Raw genomic sequence first — 13,210 nt, 5'->3', positions numbered from 1 at the left:
TGGGAGACTTTGGATAATTTTTTAGTTGAAAAATAGCATGAAAAAATCCCACCTCTAGAGGTGTTATTCACAAGGATTTGATAAAATTAAAATTTCACAGAAAAACTCTGCAAACATATCCTCATCGTCCTTCTCTTGTCTTTCATTCCATATTCTTGGAAAAAGAGGGTTTCACACTCTGATTCTGCATTGATCGATCGATTGTGAAAAACTAATTGCTTCCAGTAATCGAATCCATACACGAATTCAATTTCCGATTGAACCCTAGTGTCCGATTCTCCAACCAATTCTGTGTTTTTCACATGCAAAATCTAAACTCGAGAATGTAGAAACTCTGATCATTCTCCGCTCTTGTCTTTATGCTTCTTCCTTCTAATCTTCATAGGAAGTGACAAAATTCTATTTTATTGTAACTTCGTGACAGCAAGTGAACATTCATAGGAAGTTTGAGATAGCAACTCATAAATTTTTTTGAAGAGTCTCTGAAATTAACGGTTCTCGATGAACTTGGTGTTAAGCTCTTGACTGATGTTGCAAAATTGGAAACGAATCAGAGATTACAAATGGTTGTTTGCTCCCTTTTTCACTTCATTCAGTGAAAGTTCAATTATGTTTTTGTCTGTAGTAACAATTCAATGGTGTTATCGAAATAATGTTTCAGTTTTGTGGGTTTCTTGTTATTTTGTTTATGCAGACATGGTGACGTTTTAGCAAACATGCAATCTTGGTGAGTTATTTCTTCACCAATGTCAAATTACTATTGCTTAGCTTCAAAAGTTGCATATTTACATCTAAAGTTTGAGTTAGTCCTATGTGTGGTTTCTCTTATGATGTTTCATTCTTGGTTTTATGTTTATATCTTTTGCTTCACGAGACAGAATTGAAGCCACACAAGTTATGAAACCCAACCAAACTGAAACATTATTTCGATATATTTGTTGGTAGAATATGTAGGATTAAAAATCTCAATGGGCACATCACATGAGATCAACGCCACAACAACATCACAAACACCAAATAATCCTCGGAGAGGAGAAGATGATCATGAGAGCAGAGCACCGTTTAAACAATTCAATGGTGGATTCACCAAAAAAAAAACAATTCAATGGTGGGGTTTGATTGGTCACAATTTCGTTGACATGAGAGAGGGGATTTAAACCCAGTTTTTTTTTTTTTTTGGTTCTAAAGTATCCCAAATCACTCAAAGTTAAATAATAAACTTCCCTCAAAATCTCACCAAATCACCAATCATTTAAAAAATAAAAAAATAAATAGCCTAACAAATCAACCCAAATATCTTTAAAACTTATCAAATCTCTCAAAAACCTAAAATATTCAAATTCCACCAAATCTTCTAAAATTATAGTTCCAATACACCCCCCTTAATTTGACCTTATTTACGCCTTTTTAGTCATTGATGCACTTTGTTTTTTCAACTTTCACCACAACTAATCTCACTTCTCATTAGTATAATCAGGATTAGGCTTAAAGTTTAAACATATAGAATCGAAACGGCCGGGCTGAATTAAGTTTGTGCCGTCCGCAATTACATCCTTTGGGACCAGTTAATTTGAAAATCAGTATTTTGCTTGTGCTTTCAAGTGACCAAACTCTCTCTAATAACATTGGACTAGTAAAAAAAAACTATCGTTTCAATGTACTTTTGAACAAACTCTAAATTCGAAACACAAAACTAAACTTAGTGGCAAACTCATAGGAGTAATTACAACACCTGAAAATTAAAACTCACCCAACAAATGATTCAAACCCTGGAAAAAAACCTTAAAACCCAGCTTTGAATCTTCATCACCAAGCCATCTAATCTTGAGTTTACTCATCGCAGTAATTACAACACCTGAAAACTAAAAATCACCACCAAACGATTTCTACATTAAAAGAAAAAGAAAAAAAGAAAAAACCCTAAAACCCAAGCTATCTTCATCTCCAAGCAATCTAATCTTGAAATTCTTTTACGTTTCTTTGCTCGACGAATTGTTGAACCAAAAGTAAACTCGGAGGAGAAACTGGCAAACATAAAACTCCCAAGAAGAAACCGAACAAGTACATGAGTAAAAAGACCAAAGCCAAGAAACCATAGATCATCATAGCCAACTCTTTACCAAATTTTTTGAAATCAATGGTCTTATCATTGCCCAACAAAGCAGCGTCGAACAAAGAAGATATGACCAACAATAGAAGATGCTCCTTTTCACTAACAAACACAACCATTGGGGGCCAGGAATGCCAATATTCGAACAGGATTATTCAATTCACTTATAAAAAAGGTTTGTGATTTGTTTTAGTTAAAGAAATCATTCTCCTCATATAATTTGTTTTTATAGAGAATAATAAATTTAATATCGATGTTATAACAATATAACTTGTTGACTAAATATGTTCATTGTAGGGGATATATCGTGGACCCATGCATGAAATTCAAGATTCTGTGGTATGCACGCAGTGACTGTGTAGAAAATGGAGAAAGTTTCATGTTGGTGAAATCATCACATCGTGTGAAAGTGGGGAACGTTGGCTATTTAAAAGTTTCAGTAGATGTTTTTATCGTTCCAACAAGCCAAAAATGCCAAGATTAGATGCTTAGAGATGAAGAATATTTTCAAGTCTGGGGGTTTTAGGGGGGTTTAAGGGTATGATCGATCGTTTGGTGGTGATCTTTTACTAGTCTTTTTTTTCAGATGTTGTAAGTTACTGCTATGAGTTTGGCATTAAGTTTGGTTTTGCTATCGAATTCAGATTTTATTCAAAAATTCATCGAAACAATAGCTTTTACTAGTCCATGTTATTAGAAAATTAGATCACATGAAAGCGAAAGCAATATACTGATTTGTCAAATTAACTGTCCCAGAGGATGTAATTATGGACCGCACAAACTTGATTCGGCTCGGCCGTGTTGACTATGTTTTAAGCTTAATCCTGATTAGCTATGGTGAAAAAACAAAGTACATCCTTCACAAAAATGCATAAAAACGAGTATGTAGAGATAACCATGTTAAAAACACACAGGGAGTCCTCTTCAAACGAACACAAATTGCAATCCATAATTACTTAGTCCTACAATAAACTAAACGTCATTTAAAAAAGCTATTAACAAAGTGTTATAGAAAAAAACAAATTTGGTCATCTAGAAATGCTCCTAAACAATAAACTTAAGACAAGCTAAACAAACCTTGATATATAGCGGTCCAAAAGTTCAAAAGCTCGTTGGTCCAGAAAAACTTAACAAGGAGAAATTAAATACATAATATAATGTCAATGAATATACAGACACCTTCATAAGATTAGCTGGGGTGAAAAACAAAGTACATCCATGACTAAAACTAAAAGGCATAATTAAGGTTTCAGCCACATTAACCTATAAGTACGAGTAAAAACTAAAGCCTTTTGGATACAATTATCGATGAAATCTAGTAAATTAGGCGGCTTAAGGACTGTTTTTGTAGTAGTAAAGAAAGCGGTTCAGGTGGAGCTCGGTTGATCGTTCTTCCAGGTATTAATTTCGAGAACTATATGTCCCGGTTTCCCATCCGTCGTTCTTCTTACAACCGATTTGTAGTCACAACTCTTGGCGCTGAAGTTTATGTGGAAGATGGCATTACTAGACTTCAGCTTCAGACGCGGCTCTCTATGAGTTTCACAAGTCTCCACAATTATCTTCTTGATCTCCACAGGTAAACAAGACTCAAACCCATCCTGCAAAAAAAAAGCTTACTAAAGTTCAAAAATTGCGGAAGATATATATAAGACTAAGCCCAAACATCCTGCAAGGTTCCCACTCTCAAGTACCTCATTATATCTCCAGAAGGAAAAAAGTGCAAATTCAGTATATAGACGTAGCCAATCATTTGCACATATGTCCTGCTCCTGAACCTGTCAAATTCAACACATCATAAAGAGATACGTTTCTATCAAACACATATAAGAAACACATTTTACCTCGTAGAATCTCAACTTATCATTGACAGCTCCTTCTTTGGACACAAAGTTGGGCATAACACCTTTGTAAAACTTATCTATTGCTTCCTCATCCACAAGACAGATATCTCCTTCTACAATATTAACAACACACATTAATTCAAACTTTTCGGCTACAACTTTAAATGTTTGTATATCACTAGTAATAGAGTTACCAGGTGTTTCGGGTTTGATTCTGCAAATTCCAGTAGAGACTCTTAAGTGCTCTCCATTCCTAGAGAAAGATCTTGTGACCAAGGTCTGTAAAAGTGTGAGCTGAATTATCAGCAAGATCTTTCACCTCCACGGTTATATAGAAAGACATAGCTTTAGGAAATTGAATATTGTATTTAGGTATGCGCATATACTTCAACTTCCCCTCCTACAAAGATTGAAACAACGACAGTAAGACAAGATTCTACCGTTCTCAGATATGAATACTCAAAGCAGAAGTCAAATATAAACACTAAACCTTGTCAATATTGAAGCAATGAACTCCCAAACGGCCATAAAGACTGATTTCGCTATGCGGGCTTTCATTAGCACCTAGAAAGACTGGTGAGATTCCACATGATGGGATACGAACATTACCATCAATATCGAAACCCTGAAGCCAAAGTTTTTTTATCAAAAAGCATCAAAATTTTGATATGTAATTTCGTAAAAACAAAACCTAAATACCAAATCAAAGCAGAGATATGAGAGAGTACCAGAGACTCGGTAACTTGGCGACAGTATTCTTGGTCAAGTTGTTCATCTTCCTCCGAAGTCCATCCATCAACTTCTTCTTTGGTTTTGGATAAATCAAAAGTATCGACATGTTTACCCAATCCACACAAAATCGAGTGGCAGGTTTCGTCTGATAATTTCCCACTATGCCGTAGAACATCCGCCATCTCCAAGAATCTTAATTATCAGAAGTGGTTAAGGAATAAAGTGGTTCTGATTTTCTTTAAAGAATTTCTTATGGTTAAATAGTTAAATCTTATAAAAGTATGCTATTATGGTATGTGTATCTTATAAAATTTCCCTAATTTGTGTATTATGGACTCATATTGTTATCAGTTTCAACCTCTCAGAACCACATTTTACACATCGGATACGAGAAACGTACATAGCTTATGTTCAAGGTCCGAAGGTCGAGCTTCAATTTGTTGATTTAATATACTTGTAAACAGAGTAAAAAAAAGGTTCTCTAACAACATGAGAGAGCAGTAAAATCTATCGTTACAATGTATTTTGGAACAAACTCTGAATTTCAAAAGCAAAACCAAACAACACCTGAGAAAACTAAGAATCATCACCAAAAGCTCCAACCGTAAGAAAAACCCTAAAACCCAGAGTTGAACCTTCATCTACAAGCTATCTAATCTTGAGATTATTCATAGCAGTAATTACAACATCTGAGAGAAAAACCTAAAAAATCACCAACAAACGATTCAACCCTAAACCCATATATGATCCATGTGTTGAATTAGATTGGAATCTTCATCTCCAAGCAACCTAATCTTGAAATTCTTTAACGTTTCTGGACTTGGCGAATCGAAGAACCAAAAGAAGACTCGGAGGAGAAACTGGTAGCCATAAAAGTCCCCAGAAGAATCCGAACAGGTTCATGAGGTAAAAGGCCAGAGTCAAGAAACCATATAACATAGCCAACTCTTTGTCAATCCTTACCAATGGATCGTTAAACTTGAGCAAGTCAGATAAAATCCATCGAAAACTTCCCGAGTAGTAAAAAGAAGCCATCATCAGAGTCAAAAGCCCCATCGCCTCACGAGAAGTTACTTTCGATATCTCAAAGTTTTCGAAATCGATAAATTCTCTCCATGTCATCCTCAGCAGAATCAGCGTTGCAACAACGAGAACGTTGAATTTGATCGATAATTTGTTGAAAACTGAATCCGAAGCTATCCATCTGCAAGTCATTCCCGTTTTCTTCATCGTTTTTGACAGAAGTGAAAGATGCGTAATCTTGAAGAAAGTGAAGAAGATTGAATTTGGAGACTGAACAAAGTTTTGTTGAGAAAACCTAAATCGAAAATTTTTAGTTTTGTGGGTATTTATAATGTTTATTTGGTGTCGGTTTAAAAGATAACGTTAGGGCTTTTCTAGGCCCATTTGTTTTTAACATCTGTTGACCTTGTTTGACCAAATCTTCTTGTGTTCCGGTTTAGTTAGTGTGAATTGAACCAGATTGAGTCTTTAATTAGGATGGACAATTCATTTTTTTTGTTTTTTTTTTTTTGTCATCCAAAATTAATTAACATTTTTTGTGTTCTAAGGACAGTCCAATTTATAATTTGACAAATCAATATATTTTGCTTTAGCTCTAGAGTGATTTTTAACAATACATGTGTTTTTTTTTGTTATCGTTTAAATGTGTTTTTTTTTTTTTGGAACAAACTCTGAATTCGAAACGCAAAACCAAACTTAGTGGCAAACTCACAGCAGTAATTACATCATCTGAAACTTAAAACTCATCCACCAAACGATTCTGCCCTTTAAAAAAGAAAAATCCAATCGGTGTGGTTGAATCTTCATCTCCAAGCAATCGAATCTTGAGATTGTTTTCTTCTCTTGACAAATTGTTGAACCAAAAAGAGAAACGAAGGAGAAAAAGGTAGACATAAAACTCTCCAGAAGAATCCGAACAAGTTCATGAGAAAAAAAGACCAAAGCCAAGAAACCATAAATCATAGCCAGCTCTTTCCTCTTTGTCAGTTCTTTTTTTGAAATCAATGGTCAAAACAGCGTCATATGATCGAGTTATCAGCGCAATAAGCAGCTCCCATCATTAGACCTAAAAGCCCCATCGTCTTACAAAAAGTTACTTTCGATAACTCGAAGTCCTTGAAATCGATGAAATTAATCAAGTTTTGCCGTTGAACGGCTATAGATGAGATCATGAGACTAAAAAATATTTACTTTTACCTTTTACTAGGTCTTGTTCAAGCTTGAGCTTAGATTTGTCATTTGTTTAACCAGAATATTATATACAAAGTAAAAAAAAAAAAACTCTCTAATAACATAGACAAGTAAAATCTATCTTTTGAAAAAACTCTGAATTCGGAAAACTAAACCAAACTCGTAGAAGTATTTACAACACCTGTAAAACCCCTAAAAAACCAGATTTGATCCCCAGACCCCAAGCATCTAATAATCTTAAGATTAGTCTCGTAGCAGTAATTACAATGAAAATAGAGATCACCACCCAACAAATCAACCCTAAAAGAAAAATAAAAAACCCTAAAATCAATCTGCGTGGTTGAATCTTTCTTCTCCAAGCAATATATTCCTGAGATTCTTTAGCGTTTCTTAACTTGACGAATTGGAGAATCAAAAATAGAACCGGTGGAGAAACTAACTAGTAGAGACAAAAATCCCCAGACGAAACCGAACAGATTCATTAGAAAAAAAGGCCAAAGTCAAGAAACCATAAAACATAGCCATCTCTATGTAAGTCCTTTCGGTTGTATCATCGAACAAACCCGCAGCGTCGAACATGAAAGATACAAAGCAGTGAATACATTTCGAGTGATAACAAGATGCCAATATCAAAGCCAAAAACCCCATCGTTCCACGGAAAGTTACTTTCGATATCTCAAAGTTTTCTAAATCGATGAACTCTGTTTCTTCTGGCCGTAATATCCACAGAGGCAAGAGCGTTCCAAGTAGGAGAATGTTGAATATGATTGCGAGTTTGTTGAAAACTGCGTCTGATGCTATCAGTTTGTATGTATGTCCCACTTCTTGCTTCATCGTTTTATCTTTTTAACTGAGAAGAAAGATGCGAAATCTTGAAGACAAGAGCCGAGAGAGGTTGAAGAATATGGATTTTGGAGATCAAGTAATTTGTTGAGAAACCTAAATCGAATATTGATGACGTCTGCAGATCGCGCTTTATATAAAAACATGAGTTAGGGTTTTTGGAAAAGAAATCACACGTACCATTTTTTTTTCTGTTTTTTTTTTTTCCTTCTAAATTCATTGATATCAAATCAAGGTTACAAAGTCAGTATACAGAAACTTTGGAAACAAATTATTACATAAGCAGATATATGCGCCATATAATGAGAGATACACAAAAGAAGTAAATTTGACGATGCTTTCCACAGATAAGCCTTATTCGCTAACGGATTATTAAATCCATTATTTTTCTTCTCTATGTTCGATCTCGCTCTGATGCGAACTGTGTGCGTGGATAGCTTTTCTTGGCTTGATCTCTAAATTGCACACTGCATGGTTAAACCTAATGCTTCCATCATATATTCTGGAGCTATGACTATCAGATACCAACACTTCCGTAACCGAGTCGTTCTATGAAAATTTGATTTTGAGATTATTTTCTTTGAAATCAACCTTTGATGTCGTTTCCGCATATTGGCTATGGTTTCCTCCTTCTTTCCACAATGCCCTCTCTTCCACAGTTGTTGCGTCAGATATTTTTCAAAACCAAGAGCATCTTCCAAATATTTCAGACTAGATTCATGAGTTCCCATCCAACGCACGTCATACGTTTGAGTAGAACAAATTCTGTAATCCAAATCCACCACATGAGACATGTGAAGGAATAATTCCAATCCAACTTTACCCCGATCGTAATCCTTGACAAAGCATCTCAAACGGTGAAGGCGTCGTCGATATAATTCACAGCCACCATTGGTCTTACCGATAATAGTGATCCTCCTTGCACGCAATATGAAGATTGTGGTTCTATCCCATAGTCTCGAAGAGGCGTGAAAAGTAGAGGACATCCATGGTGGCTTAGGGGGTCGAACTTTATCCAAGAGGGACAATTTCCACCAACCGTCAGAGATTTCACTCAACGGACTAACACCGGCATGTCTGATCCAATGAAAACAGAAAACAGATTCCGGACAAACACTCTTCTGGATGAAGAGAAAACGAATACGATGATCGTATAAATAGACATCTTTCAACGGAGAAAGGGTATGGAGAAGAAAAGATGGTGCCAGTATCGAAGTTGGGATTTGAATTGAGATCGCCGAAATGAAGACATGTACCACCACGGATTCTAAGAGGCAAAGGGCGTGATTTTGATTTTCACGATTAGCCATTATTAGAAACGAAATCTATGCAAAAACTATGTGAAGAGACTAAAGGAGGAGAGAGGTGCCGACCGACGCCAGAGAAGCCGACGCCGGCCGGAAACTATGGAGATCGGAGGGGTTTTGTTGGTGAACAGGCGTCTTCGTGATGGAGAGAGAGAGAGAGACCAACGTTTTCAATTGTTGGTTTCCCCTTTTTCTGGTTTTTTTTTTTTTTTTTTTTGTCGTTAAAATAATCATAAAAGTGCTTGGGTTTTTGATATATTCGTATTTACTATAACCATGTTTTATATATTTGTTGTCACAATTTTATATTTAGTACCATGCGACCATAACGTTTACAATTTCGAAATTTTGGAAGGGTTTGGAGATATTAAAGGAGTGGAAATGGCGTGGTCATCTGAGGAAGATGGTAATTCACGGATTGGGCAGATGCTGGCTATGAGCAGCAGATGCTAGTAAGTTACTAACAGGCTCTAAAATTTATTTATTAAAGATAAAAAGGAATTGATCATTTCTTTATATATGTTGCCAAACAGACACTATTTTATCCTTGTAATTCACCCTGTTATGTTCGATATTGGCTAATACTATTATTAGTGGCAAAAGAAAACGGTGAAAAAGAATTTGATATGCTAAGACTCTAATTGCCTACTTTCATAGACTCGTTTAGACAAATAAAATGTTGTTAGACACATGAAAATAATCGAAGAGGTTGATCGATGAATTGCATTTAGTTGTATAGTGTCTTAGTTTCTCCCCATTTAGTTGTTTTCTTATTTGTTTCTCAAATTAATAATGTAGTCATTAAGTTAAGTTATTTCTTTGTTTGTAGGAATTGTAAGATATATTCAATATTCTTCTCTATTTTATGAAACCCATGAAAAATAAAATTTAAAAAAAAACAGAGACCAAATTTCTCCAAAAACTAGTTTTGTTCTTTGAGTTTTTTTTTTGATCGGGATCTATATTCCCCACACAACCTTTAAATAATAGAAATACGATTAATGACAAAACAAACAAAAGTAGAACGAACGACGAGAAAATCCACAAAATATAAAGAAAGCATAATCTGTTTTCTTATAAAGAAAATTAAAGCATAATCCCAGACATTAATTCCGATCCACATAGTAGAAATTACAAGATAACAACAACAAAACGATTAAAGCTGCTAAATATGACACAATAGAATTAGAAGACCAAAACGCCAAGGACAGTTTTAGCTTGAAGTGCCTCCTTTCCTAAACCATAAAAACAAAAATTCATTTAAGAATACTAAATTATGTTAAACTAAAAGCGTACGTGAAACAACAGCTCTACATTATAAATGGGAATTAAATCAATGAATCAACTATTTATTGTTTTCTTATTCAAGAAAACTAACCTCCTCTATCTTTGTTTTCAATTTCTTCTCTTCACTTTCCTCTAAAAGTTCTGGAAAGCAAAATCTCGTTAGTAGTGGTGTGGGCGTTTGGAAATAACTTTCCTCATGCTCGTGGCATTCTGTGCTTGTTCGGAGGAGCATAACGTCTATTGAAACTTTGAAGTAACCTTTTATCCCTATTTTCTCGCCATGAGATGATCTCACCGTCATAAAACTTTCTCCATTCTCAGTTGAAGCTCCTGTCACTGATACTGCGTGCATGCCAGCAAACCTTGAACCCTTGTACATTGGCCCACGATATATCTCCTATAAAGAAACACAAACAATTTAATTAACTATTATAAGAAGATTTTTATGCCCATAAATACATAAAACAAATGTGCAAATGAAATGTTAATTGTTCTATATAGAAACAAGAGATCATGCATGTAAGTACGTACCCCTCTTATTTGTTCGTAATCCGGAAGGAAAATTGGAAAAGCTGCTCCTAACGGCTGTGTTTGCAAGTGCACGAGTGCTTCTTCTATTTTTGGGATCTTCTTTACAGCACCAATAAATCCAAGTTCGGAATTCAATATAACCCGTGGTGGTGGAACTGCTCTACACCCAACAAAAGGTCGATCTACCTCCCTTTGGATCCCCTTTTTGACTATGTATGTTAAGGCTTTAATGATGCTTAGTGTATAGCAAAAATGACCACCCTCTTTGACATATTTTCCTTTCTCTTGATCCACAAAATCAACAAGCTCTTGAAATGAATACGCCGTTCCGTTTTCACGTCCTCTAATCCATCTTATAGCCTTGACCAATTCAGCTGCTACTATAGCCCACCCAACATATGTCTGAAAAAATTAATATTTTAATTTCATCAAATTATTTTATAGTTACTAAATTTGCAAAATAAAAAGGGAGTAAACTTGGACTACCGTGGTTTTCCTGATCTAGCACGATACCATAATAAGGACTCCAGTCCACATTGTTCGTTTTATCTGGCATTGCCTATATATTATTGATCAACACAGAAAAAAATGAAAAAAAAAAACTAAAAAGTTAAGAAATGACAAAAAGAAAAGTGAAGTTTGAAATATTTCATCAATTAGACATAAGTTATATATTAGCAAAGTATTAGTATTATACCCTGTGTTTTCTCAAGCGAGCATAGGTTACATCAATACTTTTCTCGGTTGGTGTATTTTTACGTATTGTGCTTGTCACTCGGATTAGCTCAAATTTAGCTTCAGGTTGTACTTGCAGAATCTTGACCAATAATGCTAGTGGAATGATCTTGCAAATCTTTTTTATTTCTGAAAACAATTCATCAGACTCGTAGATTACCTGTTTAGATTTACGAGAATTCAACGTTATAAATAGAAAAACAAATCAAAAGAATATAATATTTTTGACCCAGATTAAATTTAATAGCTTAATAATCTACTTACTGGAAGAGGAAGTAATTCGGTCTCCGTATATTTCTCCATAATCTCAGAAAACTTCCCAAAAATCCTATGAAGAAAAAATAGTTTGAATTTTGAGGCGATGGTTCATGGGAAGACAACTCATTTTCCTTTCCAATTTTATTTCTGGAAACTCAAAGAGTCAAACTCTTACCTTATCTGCTCATAGAAGAGAGAAACGAACAATATTGAGAAACAAACACAGTGGATGGAGTGTTTTTTTACCTTGCAGACAATTTCAAGGCCAAGGCACCCAACAGCTATACGGAACAAGCAACAAAGGCTACAGACACAGTTAGCAAATGAAACCCTAGAAGACAAAGACACATTAATGAACTTAATCGTATGAATAAGAAGCTAGAGGTTTGAGAAGAAAAAAAGAGAGAAGCAGATTCTAGGTCATTAGTGTAATGGAACCGAAAATGAAGAATGAGCCTACCCTAGAAGCTTGCCTCTTCCCACTAAAACAAGCAACTCTGAGCAACTGTAGATAAAAGAGAAACGTTAAGTTAGGAGTATATATGGATAAAAGTGGTGATAAACAACAGATTAGTAAACAATGAACATGAGAGGGAAGAGATTAACTAACCAATGTTTCTGGAAAGTGAAAAAGGAAATCACCGACTCAATGAGTCAAGTCGTATGTAACTCTCGTTGCAATCCATGGAAATCACCTTAAAAACAACCAAGAACATGGAAATAAGTTAGTCTATAGATCCACAAAAAGAACTCAGATTCTAAGTAAGAAATGAGAGATTACTTGAGGTTTTGAGCAGAGAGAGAGAGAGAGAAGATGTGCACCAACGTCGTCCAAGCTTTTATAGAAACTGAGCATGGAAAGTTGAGTCTTTACTCTCTGCATTCTCTTTTTTTTTCAAATTTTTATTAATTTATTTCTCTCACGGTGTCAGTCCATACTTTTTCTACCATACCCCAATATTTTTAATGTTACAGTTTGAATTTTGTTCTTATTTAATTTTCGTAAACTGATTAACCACTTATCGATGGAAAATGTGGAGTGTGGACTACAAAATTATAGTAAACAAAAGTAACTTTTGTTGTAATAACGAAAGTACTTATATTATTGATTTATTAGAGTGCAAACTACTATAGGTTTTCCCTAAGAATATTAAAACTAAAATCCGAAGGTCTGCAATTCAAAATATGGGTTATAAACTTATAATTTGGACCCCGTTAGGGTTGTTAATAACAACTTGTTATATTGTTATATATGTCTAGAAGAGTAGACGACCCACAGTATTTGATAAAACAGCTCGCAAAATAGTTTAATTTCCTATGGAAAAAGTTAAACATAGGTGATTAGAACG

The 13,210-nt window shown here is 34.9% G+C and overlaps 2 protein-coding genes across 2 annotated transcripts; both read right to left on the bottom strand.

The window, feature by feature from the left end:
- Positions 1-3,252: 3,252 nt before the first annotated feature.
- On the bottom strand, positions 3,253-4,868 carry LOC9311756 (UPF0725 protein At3g44770). The gene is given in 7 exon segments (XM_021024111.1): positions 3,253-3,711; positions 3,805-3,888; positions 3,955-4,067; positions 4,149-4,239; positions 4,241-4,354; positions 4,445-4,579; positions 4,683-4,868. Coding segments are annotated over 7 exon segments (957 nt in total). The 3' UTR covers positions 3,253-3,477.
- A 146-nt stretch (positions 4,869-5,014) lies between these two features.
- Positions 5,015-5,996, bottom strand: LOC9311755. The gene is given in 3 exon segments (XM_002875641.2): positions 5,015-5,454; positions 5,456-5,637; positions 5,640-5,996. Coding segments are annotated over 3 exon segments (525 nt in total). The 5' UTR covers positions 5,917-5,996; the 3' UTR covers positions 5,015-5,388.
- Positions 5,997-13,210: the final 7,214 nt, after the last annotated feature.

This window comes from Arabidopsis lyrata (assembly GCF_000004255.2).
Source record: "Arabidopsis lyrata subsp. lyrata unplaced genomic scaffold ARALYscaffold_5, whole genome shotgun sequence".
NCBI lineage: Eukaryota > Viridiplantae > Streptophyta > Magnoliopsida > Brassicales > Brassicaceae > Arabidopsis > Arabidopsis lyrata.
The sequence above is the reverse complement of the archived record's forward strand: the minus strand, read 5'-3'. Positions and strand labels throughout refer to the sequence as shown.